Source organism: Lampris incognitus, chromosome 4, assembly GCF_029633865.1.
Source record: "Lampris incognitus isolate fLamInc1 chromosome 4, fLamInc1.hap2, whole genome shotgun sequence".
In the NCBI taxonomy this organism is placed as follows: domain Eukaryota; kingdom Metazoa; phylum Chordata; class Actinopteri; order Lampriformes; family Lampridae; genus Lampris; species Lampris incognitus.
The window spans coordinates 8,448,159-8,469,394 of record NC_079214.1 but is presented as its reverse complement, the minus strand read 5'-3'; the positions used below and the strand labels follow the sequence as shown (position 1 = coordinate 8,469,394).

The 21,236-nt window shown below is 48.0% G+C and overlaps 1 protein-coding gene across 2 annotated transcripts in view; it reads left to right on the top strand.

Moving 5' to 3' along the window:
• Positions 1–21,236, top strand: part of dagla (diacylglycerol lipase, alpha) — a 69,886-nt gene that overhangs the window by 22,314 nt on the left and 26,336 nt on the right. For both annotated transcript variants that reach the window (XM_056278414.1, XM_056278413.1), the window contains exons 2-6: positions 10,249–10,350; positions 10,451–10,662; positions 17,386–17,487; positions 18,087–18,225; positions 19,597–19,684. In XM_056278414.1, the coding sequence (XP_056134389.1) occupies positions 10,256–10,350; positions 10,451–10,662; positions 17,386–17,487; positions 18,087–18,225; positions 19,597–19,684 (636 nt within the window). In that variant the 5' untranslated portion in view covers positions 10,249–10,255. The remainder of the gene's footprint in view (positions 1–10,248; positions 10,351–10,450; positions 10,663–17,385; positions 17,488–18,086; positions 18,226–19,596; positions 19,685–21,236) is intronic.

The following is a 21,236-nucleotide window of genomic DNA, read 5'->3' as shown; positions in this document are numbered from 1 at the left end:
TTTAGAATATCATGGATACGTTGCCGTGCAGAGGCTTCAGAAAATATTTACCCCCTTTTGATTATTTCTTATTTTTCTGTGTAGCAAAGTGATATCAAAATAGAATTGAATAGGATTTTATTTGTGAGATATAGAATTTCAATATCAGGGGAATAGCGTCAAAACCTTAAAAAGGACTTTGCTTTATCGATTGAACTCATATCCCCTTATATTAAAACTTAAATTTGTCCAGGTATATTCAAATTTTTGAGCGGTTCCACTAAATAGGGCTTATATTGAGAAGGTCCACCTACGTCGACTTTGAATCCACCCATGTTCAGTTCAGAATGACACTGACTGTAAGCTGAAACAGCAGATCAGACATCCATGAAGACCCAAGAACTGCCTATGGAACTTCAAGATGAAGACGTTTCTCAGCAAAAAGCTGGAGGTCATAAAAACGTTGCGAAAGCTCTGAACTTTCCTCGTATTATGAAGTCTGTTAAGACAAAATGGAAAAAATGCGGCACAACCTCGACACTTCTAACATGAGGACGTCCTACTAACCTGAACAATCAGAAGAAAAGGCTAATTTCCTCTGGAGCGACCCAGAGACCAGGTTCAACACTCAGAATCACCGTGCATTTGCTGAAATGGGAGAAACCGTCCAGAGATCAACAATCTGCTCGGCGCGTCACAGATTTGGCCTCCTTGGGAAAGTGGCTCCTGCCATGTCCACACTAACATGGATAAATTAGAACACACATCTTATTATGTATGCAGTATATGTAATATATTATTATTATATGCCCAACAACATCAGGCAAAGGGACTGTCAATGGAAATGAGCCTATTAGCTAACTCGGGTACATTTACATTTGTTTCGAATGTTGATTAATGTACCTTGTGCCTTCCCAAATAAACGTTTAAACTAAACTATTACCCAGTTATTACCCAATTTCCCCTCAAGGATGAATAAATTATTCTGATTCTGATTATTACCCTCTGTTTTGTCTTTCAGTCCACACTAAGCTTGCGTTTTCAACCACCAAAAATGTACCTTTTTGAAAAGGCTTTCCTCTTCTTCAGCTGCTTCTTCGGGGTAGGGTCGTGGTGGCAGCAAGCTAAGTAGGGCACTCCAGACGTCCCTCTCCCCAGCAACGCCCTCCAGATCCCCCTGGGGGATCCCAAGGCATTCCCAGGCCAGATTGGACATGTAGTCCCTCCAGCGAGTTCTGGGTCTACCCCGGGGTCTCCTCCCAGTTGGACGTGCCCAGTAAACCTCCAAAGGAAGGCACCCAGGAGGCATCGTAATCAGATGCCCAAACCACCTCAACTGGCTCCTTTCGACGTGAAGGTGCAGCGGCTCTACTCCAAGCTCCCTCAGGATGTCCCAGCTCCTCACCCTAGCTCTAAGGCTGAGCCCAGACACCCTACGGAGGAAACTCATTTCAGCCGCTTGTATCCGTGATCTCACCCTTTTGGTCACTACCCAAAGCTCATGACCATAGGTGAGGGTTGGAACGAAGATTGACTGGTAAATTGAGAGCTTTGCCTTCCGGCTCAGCTCCCTCTTCACCACAACGGTGCGGTGCAACGTCCGCATTACAGCTGATGCTGCACCAATCCGCAGGCTTTCCAGAGTGGATAAATTTGAAAACATTGTGATGTCATTGCAGGATAATGCAGTTGAAAGTTTGGATTGACTTAAAGGTCTACACAACACTAAAACAACTTGTTTTCACTGAATACTGATGTGCTTGGACATGTCCAAGTCAGAGACATTGACCCTGGTGCTTATCTTGACATTATGGTGCAATCTATATGATCTCCATATGCAAAGCAGTGAATTTCAGCTAAGCGCTGCTTCTCTGGTTATAACTGTGTTATTACAACCATGGACTGTCATAGGCTTGGCTGTGTGATGCAATACGAGTCACAACACTCCAGTGGCTACGCCCTTCCTCCTTCTATGAATAAAAATAATTCAAATCCTTCTGTTAGAGAGGTGGAGAGAATCTGTATTGTTCAGTAGTTCTAATTTGATAGTGGTTTTTTTTTATTACATAGTTTTGTTTGATTTTCTATAGTTTTCTATAAACTGATCCACCAAAACATTAAAACCACCTGCCTAATATTGTGTAGGTCCCCCTCGTGCCACTAAAACAGCTCTGACCTGTCGAGGCATGGACTCCACAAGACCTCTGAAGGTGTCCTCTGGTATCTGGTACCAAGACGTTAACAGCAGATCCTTCAAGTCCTGTAAGTTGTGAGGTGGAGCCTCCATGGATCAGACTTGTTTTTCCAGCACATCCCGCAGATGCTCGATCAGATTGAGATCTGGGGAATTTGGAGGTCAAGGCAGCACCTTGAACTCTTTGTCATGTTCCTTAAAACATTCCTGAATAATTTTTGCAGTGTGGCAGGGTGCATTATCCTACTGAAAGAGGTCACTGCCATCAGGGAATACTGTTGCCATGAAGTGGTGTACCTGGTCTGCAACGATGTTTAGGTAGGTGGTACGTGTCAAAGTAACATCCATATGAATGCCAGCACCCAAGGTTTCCCAGCAGAACATTGCCCAGAGCATCACACTATCTCTGCCGGCTTGCCTTGTTCCCATAGTGCATCCTGGTGCCATCTCTTCCCCAGTTTAATGACACACACGCACCCGGCCGTCCACATCATGTAAAAGAAAACTTGATTCATCAGACCAGGCCATCTTCTTCCATTGCTCCATGGTCCAGTTCTGACACTCACATGCCCATTGTAGGTGCTTTTGGCGGTGGGCAGGGTTCATCATGGGCACTGACCGGTCTGCAGCTGCGCAGCCCCATACACAGCAAGTTGTGATGTTCTAACTGCTGTCTATCAGAGCCAGCATGAACTTTTTCAGCAATTTGAGCTACAGTAGCTCTTCTGTGGGATCGGACCAGACGGACTAGCCTTCGCTTTTCATGGGCATAGTGGTTTTAATGTTTTGGCTGATTGGTGTATATAGTTTTAGAGTTAGTTTGTAGAATTAGCAATGCTCTAGCTTCTCTCCATGGTTGCTGTTGACTGGAATGTTGTCCAGAGAAGACTGAGCTTTTCCCAAAGAGAAAACAAACTCTGGGCCATGGTTTGATACCTTTAGCCCATCCCAACATTTTCCCCAGATTCTGGCTTTTTTTTTTTAAATCTCAGCTTAGGCCCCAGTCTATCTAAACTGCTTCTGTTTTGTTGACCTTTAAGATGTTTTCTGGTGTGATAACATAACTTTGATTGAAAAAAGGCAACTGAAAATGTTAACTGAGATGGATTACTTCTCTCAAGCAAGTTTCAAGTCCGCAAGTGGAAACCAGTGGTTCCAAAAATCCATTCGAAGAATCTGAAACGCTGCGATGTGCTTCGGGAAATGGTTGTGAGTGATGTAAAACGTACGCGATTTGTAGTAAAGGGACTACGACAGGCAAAAGCACTGGAATGGTCCTTTATACGTTTTTGTATTAGTTTGGTATTTCACTGTGGACAATGAGCTTTTCAAAAACAACCTGAAAATGCTTGCGTGGCCGGCAATCCTTTGACCCGGTTTCAACACGAAAACGGTGGTTTCCAGTTTCTGCAGATTTCTGGAGCAAATTTATATATAGGATTGGGCAAAAATTCCAGAAGTTTACTGTGCAAAGCTCATACAGAAATACCCAAGAACGCTCATGGCTGTCTACCTGCCAGGTACGGACTGCCTACCTGCCAGGTATGGACTGTCTACCTGCCAGGTATGGACTGTCTACCTGCCAGGTACGGACTGTGTGCTGAGGACTGTTTTGGGACATGGGAAATGTAAGTCTCACTGGGGTTTTTTTTTGGTCATCATAAACCTGTTGAATTTTGTGTGTTGGTGAAGGAAGAAAAAACATTTCACACTATGTGTGAATACTTTGTATGTGGAAGTACTGTCTATTTCAGCAGTCCGAAACAGTCGAGTCAGGCTTCACACCCCCCAACTCCAAGATTTATTACTGAAAAGTTAATTCAAGGGAGAATTGTACACTGAGATTATTTCCCCTCTTATCATTCTGCCAAAATAAATGAAGCATTTTCTCAGTGATTTCAGCAGTTGTATTAGTCTGTTGTTCATCAGGCTTCATCAGTTGTGTTTCATTAGATAGGGAAACTACTCTTTGGTTGGTGAGCACAGGGTTTAATGATTGCAATCCCGTCCCGTCGATATCAATTTGCATATATTCTGATTTTAGTTTAGGCCATGCAACACCTTTGATGTGGATGAGGATATGTGGTGTGGGGCGATGGCGGCGTGAATTCACCTTTGAAGCGGCCTCACCCAGTACCGGTGTGGGAAGATGGCGACGTGAATTCACGTTTACAGCGGCCTCACCCAGTACTTGTGTCGGTAGATGGTGGCGTGAACTTGCGTTTGTGGCGGCCTCACCCAGTACCGTCCATGCAGTGTCTTTGTCCACGTCTGCGTCCAAGTTTGTGTCTTCGTTTGATGGCTGGGAGAGCTGGCGCTGGATTGGCTGGGAGAGCCTGGCCTGCTGCGTCCTGTGGGCCCAGAGACCACAGCCCTGTCTGGAGCTGTGCCTGAAGAGGAAATACCGAGGGCGGTCTGACAGGACGCGGAAGCGGGGCAGGCTAAGCTAACTGCTAGCCCATGCAGACCGGCAGTTCCGATAACACTGAGGGTGGTCTGGCGGCGGCCTCGCCTAGCGTTGACTGTTTTTGGTGTCGTGGTGTGGAGTGTGGGGAGGTGTATCGAAGGTGTCTCGCTGGGGGGGCCTGGTCTGCTGCCTCCGGTGGGACTAGGGATCATGATCCTGCCCGGAGCTGTGCCCTAGTAGGAAACACTGAGGGCAGTCTGACAGGACGCGGAAGCGGGGCAGGCTAAGCTAACTGCTAGCACATGCAGACCGGCAGTTCCGACAGTCATCCTGGTGTTCGCTGTCTTGGACAGTGACTTTTTGTTGTTGTTGATATGTTGGATATATGTGTTTTTGTAGTTTGGATATGTGTTTTTGTCTTTGTGTTGCACTGCTGTGGGCTGACAAGTAAATCTTCCTGACTCCTGATATTAACCTGCTGCATGCAGCGAGTCCCTTTATAACCGCAGCAAACAGAGATCAGCCAAGCCTGTGGAAACAGGAAGTGCTTGACAAACTATGACAAAGCTGCACAGGTAGCTGTCAGGCTGCTTGTCGGTTGAGGCTGCTGTTGTGTGGAGATGATTGTGGTTAGATGAGCGTCTGATAATAAAGGTCCCCAATGTCTGTCTGTCTTTCCTCCTCCTTTGTTTTCAGACTCTTCCTCTGACTCAGGAAGGTTGACTCAACTCACGGCAACCTGATAAACGTTTCTGAATTTTTTTTTCCGTTAGACTTGAGGTGTGTACGTAAACAACTGCTGCCGTCTTACAAGTCAGATGGAGGTGAAAATAACTTGTTGTTTCTACTGGTGGTGGGTTTGCCTTGTTTTTTCCTAACTGAATTCACATTAAAGCAACAAGGAAAAGGGAGGCGGCGGTTGAAGCAGGGCCTGCGCTCGTCTGGAATGACTCCGCTAATGGCTCCTGATGCCTCCTGCGCTCCGTCCACCGCCCATTAAGCACTACATCCCCCGCCACATCCCTACGGTGATGGATGGGTTTGCCCTTGAGGTGATATTTGCGATTTGTAGTGTTGTAAAGTCAAGACGTGGACGATGAACGAGAGAACCTCGATCCAATTAAAGGCCACCGCGTGTACACAAAACCTCGTTGTAAGATTGATAAGTGGTTGGGGTATCTACTCTGCCATCTCGGTGCATTAAAGTACGAATTTGAAACTGGATTTTAGCACAAAGGAAACGACTGGTGGCCACAAACGGGACACCAGAGTGATCCGTGTTGGTGGTGGACCGTTTGTGAAGACCTAGGTATGTGCTTTAAGACAGACATTCTTTTTTTGGAGGGGGGGGGTGGTTTCCCCCTTTTTCTCCCATATTCTACCCGGCCAATTACCCCTTTCTTCCGAGCCATCCTGCTCATCGCTCCACCCCCTCTGCCGATCCAGAGAGGGCTGCAGACTACCACACGCCTCCTCCGATACATGGAGTCGCCAGCCGCTTCTTTTCACCTGACAGTGAGGAGTTTCCCCAGGGGGACGTAGCGCGTGGGAGAATCCCCCCCGAACAGGCGCCCCGACCGACCAGAGGAGGCGCTAGTGCAGCGACCAGGACACATACCCACATCCGGCTTCCCACCTGCAGACACGGCCAATTGTGGGGACGCCGGCGGTAACACGGGGATTCGAAGCGGCGATCCCCGTGTTGGTAGGCAACGGAGTAGGCCGCTACGCTACCCGGATGCCAAGACAGATATATTCTATTCAGAGTAAAATATCCACCAAAGACGAGGGAATGGTTTAACGTGTGTACTTTGTGGATTTGTGTTGATACAGTCTCATTATGTGGTTCTTCTCTTCGGAGGTCCCCGTAGGGAGCTCAAGCCATAATGCAACTTGCAGGCCTGGAGGAGGCGACTGATAAGGTTGTCCCTTGTGGTCCAGTCTGCGTCTCCTTCATCTGTGACACCCTCCAGATTTTACTGGCCTCATTGTTTCAATAATGAGATTTCGGGGTTGTGTGTGTGTGTGTGTTGGGGGTTAGTAACGAGGTCGACTGCTGACCTCCTTAACGTGACTCAAATCGGATGTGGTAATTTAGAAGAAACCGCGACCATTTGTGACTTTTACCTTTCTGCACAGCTTCCTACTGGTTGTGTTGGGTCAGTCAGGCCCGGTGGGTCAAAACCGCCTTCATTCCCTAAATCCAAAGTCTGTTATGAAATCCATCACCACTTTTTATTCACTCATCTATTGATTTATTTATGTATTCATGCTTCTGAGAAGCAAAGGAGGGCTAATGTGGTTTGTATGTATGTGCATCTTCCTGCACAGGCAAACCACATACCTCTGCTAGCGTGCACGACCTCTCGTCTCAGCTATTCAGTTTTTGTTTTTGTTTCAGCGGCTTGTTTGAAGGTATTAACAGAGAACACAATATTAACAGTCTCGGGATCGCCCAGCATTTGTGTGTATCGCATCAAAGAGGCAACACTCGGTGTTGTGTTATTCAAATGAGCCCTGCTGAAAGATGTGGTCCTCTGGAGCTAATTAGGCTTCACATCATGCATTCATGAGAGGCTGCCATCTGGATGTGCGTGCTGTGGAAACGGTGTGGCACCTGTGGGATCAGGAGGGGAAGGGTGCAACAGCAGCTCTTTATCTTTTAGGAACACCGCTAGCTCTTTTTCGGGGACGGGATTTTGGATATCCAATGCAGTCGCGTTGCGCTGAGTGAAGGAACGTAAGGCGGCTAGCTTATTGGCCTTTTTTTGTGGTGACTGTTGCCTGAAAAGAGGGAACCTGATGCCCGTTTTGCATTTGAATGCCATTTTTTTTGCTTTTGATTTTCCCCCTTTTTCTCCCCAATCGTACTTGCCCAATCACCCTGCTCTCTGAGCCGTCCCGGTCGCTGCTCCAACCCCTGTGCCCATCTGGGGAGGGCTCCAGACCACCACATGCCTCCTCCGATACATGTGGAGTCGCCAACCGCCTCTTTTCACCTGACAGTGGGGAGTTTCACCAGGGGGCATAGCGTGTGAGAGGATCACGCTATTCCCCTCCAGTTCCCCCCCAACAAGCGCCCCGACCAGGACACATACCCAAATCCGGCTTCCCACCCGCAGACACGGCCAATCGTGTCTGTAGGGCCGCCCGACCAAGCCGGAGGTAACACGGGGATTCAAACCAGCGATCGTTGGTAGGCAACGGAATAGACCGCCACGCCACCCGGATGCCCTGAATGCCATTTTTCAATCAGAAACGACTGTCATTCACTAACCTGCTGTTGTTGGTTCAGTACCGCTTGGTGCGGCATGTCGGCTTCCGAAATGCCCCTGGTTGATCTGTGAGTCTAGCTTCGCCTTAGGGAAGTAGCAGCACAGTTGAGTGAAATATGTTGGTAGCCCGTTGACCTGTGCTACTAAACAAATCAATGAATCAATGAATGAGTCAGCCACACTTTATTTATACTGCATACTTCATGCATAATAGGACAAGGCGATGCGCTTTGCAAGAAAACAAGTAACCGAAATCTAACTGAATAGAAAAAGGGAGCGTGAACGGCGTCCGGGTAGCATAGCGGGCTATTCCGTTGCCCACCTACACAGGGATCGCCAGTTCGAGTCCCCGTGTTACCTCCGCCTTGGTCGGGCATCCCTACAGACACAATTGGCGGTGTCTGCGGGTGGGAAGCCGGATGTGGGTATGTGTCCTGGTCGCTGCACTAGCGCCTGCTCTGGTCGGTCGGGGTGCCTATTCTGGGTGGAGGGGTAAACTGGGGGGGAAGAATAGCGTGATCAGGAATCAGGAACATGTTGTGCCGTTTCCCCCAGCCCACAGCAGTGCAACAAAAAGACAAAAACACGCCCAAAAACTACAGGAACACACATATCCAAACTAACGCATCCAAAAAGTCACTGTCCAAGGGAACGAACGCCAGCCAGGAGGACTGTCGGGACTGCCGGTCTGCATGGGTTAGCAGTTAGCTTAGCCCGCCCCGCTTCCGCATCCTGTCAGACCGCCCTTTCCTCCTCGTGCGCAGCTCCAGGCAGGGGCCGTGGTCCCCGGGCCCACCGCCGGACGAAGCAGACCGAGCTCTCCGAGCCGATCCAGCGCCAGCGACGACGCCAAAAACACCATCCTCCCACGCGCTACGTCCCCCTGGCGAAACTCCTCACTGTCAGGTGAAAAGAAGTGGCTGGCGACGACTCCGCATGTATGGGAGGAGGCATGTGGCAGTCTGCAGCCCTCCCCGGATCGGCAGAGGGGGTGGAGCGGAGACCGGGACGGCTCGGAAGAGTTGGCCGGATACAACTGGGGAGAAAAGGGGAGAAAATTAAATAAAATAAGGGAGAGTGTGTGTGTATTAGTGTTTTGATGGGCAGTGTTGTGGCAGGAAACGTATAGGAGCATTCAGTTCATTTTAACTGCAGCAGAGCATCACAGAACGGCAGCATAAAGCGGACAGACTCATACTCCGGTGTGACAGGCGACAGATGCGGAAGCAAAACCAGGCTCCGAAATCCTGCAGGGAAAGTAACGGGAATGTCAGACTGAGGGGTCTTTTCGTGGCCGTTTTTCATCTGTCAAATCTGCCGTGGGCCGCTCGAGGTCTCCTGGTCGCCGTTGCTGTAAACTGCCGTGGTCTTGCAGCAATGATAATAGATAGTATACCGATCACGGGGTTATTTGTTCATCCTTTCAGCGCTAAAGGTTGAAGCGAAGAGGCTGCCGCCGGTTTCTCAGGAAAAAAAAGAAAAGAAGAGAAAAGGGTCTGTAAAAACGTGACCGATAAATCAGCATCCTACCCTTTTAAGTTATTCTGCTCAACATGTTTTGCTACGTACACCTCCACCCTATAGTTAGATTTTATATAAAGCCGCTCTCTTGGGAGCTGTAGGTGGTAGGCTTTTTTTCTTTTCCTTTTTTCTTTTCTTTTTTTTAGTGAAAATGAGCAGAGCGGTGCCTCTGCTCTGAGCTAATATGCAGCAGCAGCGCACCATAAAACCCATATCAGCCCTTCTGTAGTGTCCTTTTCTTCCTACTCCCTCCCGCTCACCATCTTTCACAGTTCACTTCAGCCCGGGCCCGAGGCAACGCCACTGAGGTCGGCCTGCCTCTTTCACAGAGAGAACTGGCGGACGGAAGAGGGCGAAGTCTTTTTACGGTGCCGTATTTAGCAGGGCACCATTAGTCGCCGAGGCAGGCTGGTTGTCGTTCTCTTTTTCACTTCTTTCTCGAACACCCCTTACCTATTACGTCTCATCCTGCTCCATATACCCCCCCCCCCCGCCTCGATTTCTGACACTCTCCATGGGTCTCTATTTCCATTTCAGCCCTTTGACGCTCATTTTTTTTCCATCTGGAGAGTTTCAGATGCAGGCAGGAAGATAGAAACCAAAGTGCCTATTTGGACGAATGGTATGCTGAGCTTGGAGGAAGTAAGAACCGATTGCTCACTCTAGAAACACATCAGTTGTGTGTGTGTGTGTGTGTGTGAGTGGGTGCACTTTTAGTGCTTCGAGGGCGTTAGCTTCTGTGACTTATTACGCCTAATACCCTTTTTAACATCGGATGTCCTCCATTTGAGATGAGTTCATAAGAGGCACCTCATCAAATATTACTCATCTTTGCCTGATATTGTCTTTTTCTCTCTCTGGCCACCCAACAGGGCAGTGATGCCTGGCATGGTGATGTTTCGGCGGCGCTGGTCAGTTGGCAGTGATGACCTGGTGCTTCCCGCCCTCTTCCTCTTTCTATTACACTGCGTCTGGTGAGTCAGCGTGTATGGATTTTTTCAGTCTGTTTTTCCCCCATTTCTCTTTTTCCACCAATTTGCCGTGGACCTACTACCCTTTTCCTTTCCTCCTCAGGTTGGTGGTTTTGTCTGTGGTCCTGTTCGGCCTCCCCTATGGCTCAGATCAGTCATGCTCTGTCACACTGGTGGACCACGGCCGAGGCTACCTTGGCATCCTGGTCAGCTGCCTCATCTGTGAGAGCGCCATCATGTGGCTGAGTATGAGAGGCAGTATCCTGTATACGCAACCCAGGGAGGCTGTGCAGTATGTCCTCTATATCCGGCTGGGTAAGTCAGTGAGTGACTGGTATTCGTGAATACACACACACACACACACACACACGCATACAGATGTCACTCCATTCATTTGCACCAATTCGGCAGAGATCGCGTTGCTTTAAAGGGGAGGGGGTGCACTTGATAACTTAAGATGCTAGGTTTCAGAAGAGTGCTTGAATTCTGTTGACAGCGGCTCAGGGAGGGGCATACGTAGGCAGAGGGACACTGCAGCCACTGATTGGTCAGAGAGAAATTGAACAGCTCTTTTTACCAGGAAATACCAAAGCGAGACTTGTGAAACATGTAAAACTAGTTAATGAGCCCACAAGCGAGCAGTGGGGCTTCTCCGTGAGGGGGCACTTTTCAATTTAATTTAACTTTATTTCAGACACATACATCCATATCAGTAGACCTTGGTTGGGACACATCTCCAGTAAGAGTCCATGGCTTAGACTCTTAATGCTGTACAAGCTAACTACCTCAAATATGAGTGAGAGTAACACGAATAGAGTCATACCAGCTCAGACGTCGCTCGGGTTAACAAGGTCCGTGTCAGGTGTTGGGGAATGAGGGCAACCTGATGAGAAATGGGTGGGCTACTGGACCAAGGCATTCATGGACAAGGGCTAAGAACCTGGAACTGAGGGAATGCTACTATAATAGCAGACCCCAGAAGAGGGGCTATATGAAGCGTATGTAGGAACTATGTACCAATAGACCTACTTTCACACTGAAGCAGCTGGTGGCTCAATGCTTGAATATCAATAGAAGGAAGCTACGATCACAACTTGAGACGGTCAGCACCCTGAATGGCCATCCAGTAGGCAGGAGCTAGATAAGGGCAGACTCCAACCAGCTGAAATAATCCTACCAGCCATGACAGCTGAAGCTACTGAGGTTCAAATGAGAATCATGGCCAGACTACAGACAGTCAACCCCAGGCTAGGCTTCCACAACTCAGTGACAAAGAGCCATCATCTGTGGATGTGAACACAGCCTTATACAATGTCTCGACTGCCACCATACAGAGACCAACGATCTTGTATAGGCCACTGCAACCATAATCCCGGAGATGCTTGGGTACAAGATTAAGAACACAGGTCACAAACAATAGGCCTCCATGGACGAGAAGGCTGGAAGCCAAGATCAAAGCAGCATGGAGAGATGTTAGCCAGTTAAAAGAGGTGCAGAAAGGTGTGATGAAAGACAGGCCCTGTTTGAAGAAGTACAGCAAGATGTCCGTAAGTGAGGTCCTAGAAACTGCCAAACAAAGGCTCACAGCTCTGGGCGCCAGACTGAAGAGGTACACTAGAGAAGCAGAAGCCAAAAAAGTAAATGGCCTGTTCATCGAAGAACAATCCAAAGTGTACTCCCAGCTGCCTAGTGACAAGGAAACAACATCAGATCCACCCAGAGCAGAGACCGAGTGATACTGAAAGGATATATGGGAAAAGGAGGCATCACACAACACCAGTGCCCAGTGGCTGGTGGACCTAAGAGCAGACTACAGCAATATCCCAGAGCAAGAACCAGTTATCACAATCGCCGACATCCAACGATGAGTCTCAAGCATGAATAGCTGGACTGCACTAGGCCCTGACATGACTCATGCCTACTGGCTGAAGAAGCTAACGGCACTCCATGAATGCCTGGCGACACAGATGAACCAGCTGCCAACAGTCTAACCCTGACTGGCTAACACAGGGGAGAACAATACTGATAATAAAGAATCCCCACAAGCGTACAACACCTTCAAACTACCGGCCAATAACCTGCCTCTCCATAACATGGAAGTTCCTGTCGGGCGTCATAGCAACTAAGCTGAGTGGGCACACGAGTCGATATGAGCGAAACTCAGAAAGGAATTGGGAACAACACCGGAGGGTCAAAGCATCTGCTACTGGTTGATAGAGCAGTCACCCAAGACTCTAAGACCAGACAGACAAACCTGAGCACAGCCTGGAGGACTACAAGAAAGCCTACAATTCAATGCCCCACACCTGGTTATTGGAGTGCTTGGCACTATACAAAGCCAACAGGACACTAATAGCCTTCATCAAGAACTCAATGCAGCAGTGGAAAATAACACTAGAGGCCAACTCAAAGACAGTCACACAGGTAACCATCAAATGTGGCATATACCAAGGTGATGCACTGTCTCCGCTGCTGTTCTGCATAGGCCTGAACCCCCTCAGTCAGATCATTACAGAGTCGATATAGATACAGGTTCGTAAGTGTAGTTACCATCAGCCAAGGCAATTTCGTGCTTACCAAAAAAAAAAAAAACAGGAGATGTTTGCTTCTTCCTCTTGCACTGAATCGGAGTCGTAAATTGGAACTTTTGTGCAGCTGTGATGCTTTTGAGTGACAATTCTACATTTGTCCCATATCTGTCGCTGTTTGGGTCTAAGTTATGATTCAAGTTGAGGTTTTGGTGCTAAAGAGGATTTTAATCATAATATAAAGGTTACTATTATTAATATAATGATTAATCATGACGGTAATGTTAAATTATGCTGCTTACTGTTGTCAGAATTATCAGTCAGTGGGTGCATTCAGTTTCTTTAATCTGCCCTACCAAGTTGTCCTCGAGGTCTTCAGAGATCGAAGGTGCAGAACTGCTGCAGCTGTCTGACTGGATGACAACAGGTCCTGTACGGCATCGGATCTAGCCCGTTTCCTTCCCGAACTCCATTTCTGGAATAATGTTTTTTTATGCCCGTAATGCTGCGTAAGATAGTTTATTTTCACAGTGTTCTGCTTCCAGTGTGGGAAGATGGCGGCGCGACTCGCATTTGCAGTGGCCTCACCCAATATCGATTATGCAGTGTCTTTGTCCACGTCTGCATCTAAGTTTGTGTCATTGTGGAAGTTTTTATTTTGATCGTTGATTTCGCTTGGCTGGGGGAGATGGCACTGGATCGGCTCAGAGAGCTTGGTCTGCTGCGTCATTTCGGCCCAAGGAGGAGGGCAGTCTGACAGGACATGGAAGCGGGGCAGGCTAAGCTAACTGCTAGCCCACGGCCCTGCGCAAGAGGAAACACCAAGGCGATCTGGCAGTGGCCTCGCCTAGCGTCGACTGTGCAGTGTTGCCTGCATTTGTGTCGCCGTGTGGAGTGCGGGGAGGTGTGTTGAAGGTGTCTGGCTGGGAGAGCTGGTGTTGGATCGGCTGAGGGAGCCTGGTCTGCTGCATCCGATGGGCCCAAGGACCACGGCCCTGCCTGGAGCTGCACCTGAAGAGGAAACGCCGAGGGTGGTCTGACAGGACGCGGAAGCGGGGCAGGCTAAGCTAACTGCTAGCCCATGCAGACCGGCAGTTCCGACAGTCCTCCTGGCTGGCGTTCGCTCTCTGGACGGTAGCATTTTTGGACTGAGTTGCACTGGGTGGACTGTGTTGTTGGCTATTTGTGTTTTTTTATTTTGTTGTCTCTGTTTTTGTACATTTCTGGTGGTGTTGTTTTTGGAGGTTTTTGGAAGTGTGTTTTTGTCTTTTGTGTTGCACTGCTGTGGGCTGGAGGGAGACAGCATTTCGTTTGTTTTGTGTACAAAGTACTCGAGATGAAATGACAAATAAATTGTTCCTGATTCCTGAAGGCGCCGAGGTCTTTCCTTCAGGTTGGGAACTTTCATCTTACAGGTGTAAAGACTATTTTCTGACGAGACCTGAAATAATTTTCATACTAACTAACAAACTAAAGATCATATACGTTCACTGAACCAAGATTATGGAAATAAAATGCAAATTTCTCGCTAGAAATGTTATACAAATGCATTTTAATGCCGAAACTATCTTAAAATATTGTGTTTCCCACTGAAAATAAAATGAATGTCAACCATCTTTTTGTCTTAAGACAGAAACTCAACAGTCAAGTGAATTGGACGCAGGCTCCACCTACATTGGCTATAACTGGAAATTACTACTACTACTACTATACTACTACTGTTAGTGGAAATCTTGACATGAAACAGATTCAAGAAATGTCAAGATTTGCCGAAGCCAAAAATGCCAACATTTTATATTGGCGAATGGGTTGGTGAGGAAAATACTTCCAGGTGGTAAAGCGTCTTATAATGGGTTAATATTGGAGTGAATGGGTGGCCGGAGCAGTTCCTCAAATATTGCAGCAGATGGGCTTACATGAGGCTTTACCGCTGCCGTAATTGAACCAAATGAGTGGAGTGCGTCTGTACACATGCATACATACACACACTTGTTTGTGAATGTCACACTCAGTCGTACACAGCATAAGCCAGCTTTAAGTCACGACCTCACAACGGTGTGACTAGCATGGTGGTGAGGACATGTTGACTAGCATGGTGGTGAGAACATGTTGACTAGCATGGTGGTGAGAACATGTTGACTAACATGGCAGTCAGAACATGTTGACTAGCATGATGGTGAGAACATGTTGACTAGCATGGTGGCGAGAAGATGTTGACTAGCATGGCGGTGAGAACATGTTGACTAGCATGGTGGTGAGAACATGTTGACTAGCATGGTGGTGAGAACATGTTGACTACCATGGTGGCGAGAACATGTTGACTAGCATGGTGGTGAGAACATATTGACTAGCATGATGGCGAGAACATGTTGACTAGCATGGCGGCGAGAACATGTTGACTAGCATGGCGGTGAGAACATGATGACTAGCTTGGTGGTGAGAACATGTTGACTAGCATGGTGGTGAGAACATGTTGACTAGCATGGCGGTGAGAACATGTTGACTAGCATGGCGGTGATAACATGATGGCGAGAACATGTTGACTAACATGGTGTTGAGAACATGTTGACTATCATGGCAGTGAGAACATATTGACTAGCATGGCGGCGAGAACATGTTGACTAGCATGGCGGTGAGAACATGTTGACTAGCATGGTGGTGAGAACATGTTGACTAGCATGGTGGTGAGAACATGTTGACTAGCATGGCAGTGATAACATGATGGCGAGAACATGTTGACTAACATGGTGGTGAGAACATGTTGACTAGCATGGTGGTGAGAACATGTTGACTAACATGGCTGTGAGAACATGTTGACTAGCATGGCGGTGAGAACATGTTGACTAGCATTGTGGTGAGAACATGTTGACTAGCATGTTGGTGAAGACATGTTGACTAGCATGGTGGTGAGAACATGTTGACTAGCATGGTGGTGAGAACATGTTGACTAACATGGCTGTGAGAACATGTTGACTAGCATGGCGGTGAGAACATGTTGACTAGCATGGTGGTGAGAACATGTTGACTAACATGGCTGTGAGAACATGTTGACTAGCATGGCGGTGAGAACATATTGACTAGCATGGTGGCGAGAACATATTGACTAGCATGGTGGCGAGAACATGTTGACTAGCATGGTGGTGAAGACATGTTGACTAGCATGGTGGTGAGAACATGTTGACTAGCATGGTGGTGAGAACATGTTGACTAACATGGCTGTGAGAACATGTTGACTAGCATGGCGGCGAGAACATGTTGACTAGCATGGTGGCGAGAACATGTTGACTAGCATGGTGGTGAAGACATGTTGACTAGCATGGTGGTGAGAACATGTTGATTAGCATGGTGGTGAGAACATGTTGACTAACATGGCTGTGAGAACATGTTGACTAGCATGGCGGTGAGAACATGTTGACTAGCATGGTGGCGAGAACATGTTGACTAGCATGGTGGTGAAGACATGTTGACTAGCATGGCGGTGAGAACATGTTGACTAGCATGATGGTGAGAACATGTTGACTAACATGGTGGCGAGAACATGTTGAATAGCATGGCGGTGAGAACATGCTGACTAGCATGGCGGTGAGAACATGTTGACTAGCATGGTGGCGAGAACATGTTGACTAACATGGTGGTGAGAACATGTTGACTAGCATGGTGGTGAAAACATGTTGACTAGCATGGTGGTAAGAACATGGTGGTGAGAACATGTTGACTAGCATGGCGGCGAGAACATGTTGACTAGCATGGCGGTGAGAACATGTTGAATAGCATGGCGGTGAGAACATATTGACTAGCATGGCGGCGAGAACATGTTGACTAGAATGGCGGCAAGAACATGTTGACTAGCATGGCGGTGAGAACATGTTGACTAGCATGGCGGTGAGAACATGTTGACTAACATGGTGGTGAGAACATGTTGACTAACATGGTGGTGAGAACATGTTGACTAACATGGTGGTGAGAACATGTTGACTAACATGGTGGTGAGAACATGTTGACTAGCATGGCAGTGAGAACATGTTGACTAGCATGGTAGTGAGAACATGTTGACTAGCATGGCGGTGAGAAAATGTTGACTAGCATGGCGGTGAGAAAATGTTGACTAGCATGGCGGTGAGAACATGTTGACTAGCATGGCGGTGATAACATGATGGCGAGAACATGTTAACTAACATGGTGGCGAGAACATGTGGGTAATTATTGTTGCTATTAAAGATTTGAATGTTGCTGAACGTGATTGAATGGAGAGTAATGGTGGCTTTTATCAACTCCTCATCTCTCCCTATCTGTTTACATCTCTCTCGCTCTGTCTCCCTGTCTCTCATGCTCTCTCTCTTTCTCGCTCTGTCTCCGTCTCTCTCTTGCCCTCCCTCTCTCTATCTCGCTCTGTCTCCGTCTCTCTCGCCCTCTCTCTCTATCTCGCTCTGCCTCCCTCTCTCTCTCACTCTGTCCCCCTCTCTTGCTGTCTGTCTCGCTCTGTTTCTCTCGCTCTGTCTCTCACCTTTAGCTATTCTGCTGGTGGAGCTGGTCTATGCAGTGGTGGGAATCGCCTGGCTGGTCCAGTATTACCAACCATGCTCTGATGTCACTGCCAAAAACCTCGCTTTGGGTGAGTGAAGAGGAGGATGACTACGTCCCCAGGAGTTGGGTCGGCAGTTGTCCCATAGAATATCAATTGACTTTGACGTGCTTTAATGAACTCCTGTTTGACTTTATTGATGATAAAATTTACATAATATAGTCGCATGAAAACAAATCAGCAGGATCACTGCATATTTCGCCTGCTATTATGTGTTGCGGACGAGAGTTGGTGCCTGTTTGTGAAGTCGAAAGGAAATGCAGTCGGAGTCTAATGATGGCATTCCACATGTCTTAAAAACATTGCCTCTTACACGGGGAGGGGAAGTGACCTCCCCACCAGCTTGTGTTGTCTGCCATTTTAATGGAAAGCTACTGAGCCCCTAAGGGATCATGGGGAGAAACATAACTGGTGATAGTGTGTATCAGACAAAGAAGGTAGCCAGCACAGGATGAGCCTGTGACGTCAGCATCAGACATTACCCGCTGGACAGTGTGTAAACATGATTACAAACACAACTTGAAACGTGCTCTCTGACAGCCCTGGCGGGGTTCACCGCCGCGGCCACAGTGGGATGTTCATTTTATGTTGGTACACAGCGAGCGATGCTGAATGTCTTCTCTCAACAGGGATCGTTGCATGCAACTGGCTGGTGATCTTCAGCGTGTGCTTCACCCTCATGTGCACCTTCGATCCCACCGGACGGACTTTTGTCAAGCTGAAAGCCACTCGGCGGCGGCAGCGCAACCTGACCACATACACACTGAGGTGAAAAACCAGGCCTGTTCTGTTTGTATCTCGCCCCCCCTCTCGACAGACAACCTCCACTCACCACCTCCTCACCTACCCTGTCTTATCTCTATCTGTCTGTCTGTCTGTCCGTCTGTCTCGCTCTCTGTCTGTCTGTCTCTCTTTCTCTGTCTCTTTCTGTCTCTGTCTCACTCGCTCTTCCTCTAGCTCTGTCTGTCTGTCTCTCTCTTGCTCTCTCTGTCTGTCTGTCTCACTCTCTCTGTCTGTCTGTCTTGCTCTCTCTCTTTGTCTGTCTGTCTCTCTCTCGCTCTCTCCCTGTCTGTCTTGTGCTCTCTCTGTCTGTCTCTCTCTCTTTCTGTGTGTCTGTCTGTCTCTCTCTCTCACTCTCTGTCTCTCGCTCTGTATCGCTCTCTCGGTGTCTGTCTGTCTCTCTCTCTGTCTGTGTCTGTCTGTCTGTCTCTCTCTGTCTCACTCTTTCTCTGTCTTGCTCTTTCTCTCGCTCTGTCTGTCTGTTTGTCTCTCTCGCTGTCTGTCTGTCTGTCTCTCTCTGTCTCACTCTTTCTCTGTCTTGCTCTTTCTCTCGCTCTGTCTGTCTGTCTCTCTCACTGTCTGTCTTGCTCTCTCTCTCTCTCTCTCGCTCTTTCTCTGTCTTGCTCTCAAATTCAAATTCAAATGGCTATATTGGCATGACGTAACAGTGTACATATTGCCAAATATATCTCGCTCTATCTGTCTCTCTGTCTGTCTCTCTGTCTCTCTGTCTGTCTGTCTGTCTGTCTGTCTGTCTGTCTGTCTGTCTGTCTCTCTCTCAACAAGGGGGAGTCCTGGCTGTATATTTGGCTTGATTTTTATGTATTATGTAATTGTGTAAACACAACATCCATGTCACGGTGTCCATCTTGGGAGAGCGATCCTCCTCTGCTGCTCTCCCTGAGCCTTCTTCCTATTTCTCCTCCCTCTTAAAGGTTTTTTTAAGGGAGTTCTTCCTCATCCAATGCGAGGGTCTAAGGACAGGATGTTGTGTTGCTGCAAAAACCCCCTGGGGCGAATTTGTGTTTGTGGTGTTGGGTTATGCAAGTAGAGCTGACTTGAGTTTGGAAGCCTGTTTGTTGGTGTGAAGACTTTGTTTTGAGCTACTTAATGAGACTTTTCTGACACGGTTTCTTCACTCATGAGCAGGATTACAATGCCATGCTTGAATATCAGCTGCGGGGCTGAATAAATGTGCTTTTGAAAATCAAATCAAAATCTCCCTCTCTCATCTCTCACTCTCTCTTGCTATCTCGCTCTGTCTCTTGCTCTGTCTCTCTTGCTGTGTCTCTCGCTCCGTCTCTCTCTATCTCTCTCTCTGTCTCTCTCTCGCTCTGTCTCTCTCTCGCTCTCTCTCAGACATAGGTTAGAGGAGGGCCAAGCAAGCAGTTGGAGCAGAAGGCTTAAGTTCTTCATGTGCTGCACGAGAGCCCAAGACACACAATCGGTAATACACACACACACACACACTTTCAATTAAATTCTCTCTTGGTAGTCCAGGAAATGAAATGAGATGTTTTTGTTTTCAGCTTATGATCATCCAGACGATGAAGAAACATACTTGGTGCAAACATGTCATTTGATGACACTTAAAGTTCTGGTGCTTGTCTCACGTAGCAAGAGAAGCGAGATAGCAAGTTAACCTCGGGCTGAACCCTTGCTTTTCGGTCTCACTGGGGGCTCCTTTTAACCGGTGTGTCTTTCCAGGATGACGTGTGCTTGACACGCTGACCTGCACAGGAGCAGGTTACGTTCAGGAGCCAAACACACTGTTCACTAATGAACGGGGTGTTTGGCTAATTGGCTAATAATTTGGCTAATTTTTGGTCAATAATCACTGATTGGCAGCATGGTGGCGCAGTGGTTAGCGCTGTCGCCTCACAGCAAGAAGGTCCTGGGTTCGCATCCCAGGTCGTCCTCTGTGTGGAGTTTGCATGTTCTCCCCGTGTCTGCGGTGGGTTTTCTCCTGGTGCTCCGGTTTCCCCCACCATCAAAAAGACACGCAAGAGCGTTCGCGTTGCATAGCGGTCTATTCCGTTGCCTACCAACACGGGGATCGCTAGTTCGAATCCCCATGTTGCCTCTGGCTTGGTCGGGTGTCCCTACAGACACAATTGGCCGTGTCTGCGGGTGGGAAGCCGGATGTGGTTATGTGTCCTGGTCGCTGCAGTAGTGCCTCCTCTGGTTGGTCGGGGCGTCTGTTCAGAGGGGAGGGGGAACTGGGGGGGAACAGTGTCATTCTCCCACAGGCTACGTCCCCCTGGTGAAACTTCTCACTGTCAGGTGAAAAGAAGCGGCTGGTGACTCCACATGTATCGGAGGAGGCATGTGGTAGTCTGCAGCCCTCCCCGGATCGGCAGAGGGGGTGGAGCAGCGACCAGGACGGCTCAGAAAATTGGTTTATTGGCCAAGTACAATTGGGGAGAAAAAGGGGGGGAGACATTCATGTTAGGGTTTATACTCCTGTGTGTGTCCCTGACCGAGGCATGTCAAGACGAACTGGAGTTGGTCCCTGGGCGCTACACGGTGGCTGCCCACTGCTCCTAGCTACACAGCTAGCATGGGTTAAATGCAGAGGAAGAATTTCCCCATGGGGCTTAATAAAGTAGTAAAAAAAAAAACATTCTGGAGAAATCTACATTCACAAAGATCATAGAGGGTCCCTTTCACCGGTTTTCTCACATTATATGGAGTGTATGTTCTTGATGATGGCACCTCGTGCAACATTCACTCTCAACAGAAGATACCCGTGATTCCTGAAAACCCTTCCCTCCCTTGTCTACTGGGCTGTGGTTACTTCCTTTTACGCTGTTGTATTATTTCCTGTGCCCTTCATGTGAGCGTCACGAGTTTCTTTCAACTTCAATAGCCAGATTACTCGGCTAAGAAAACAGATTCTGATTCTGACATCAATCCAGACCATCCATCAACCCTGCCCCCCGTTTTATGAACCTCAGAGAGGGATCGTCGCTAAAACACAAGAAAGCCCTCGAGCTGTT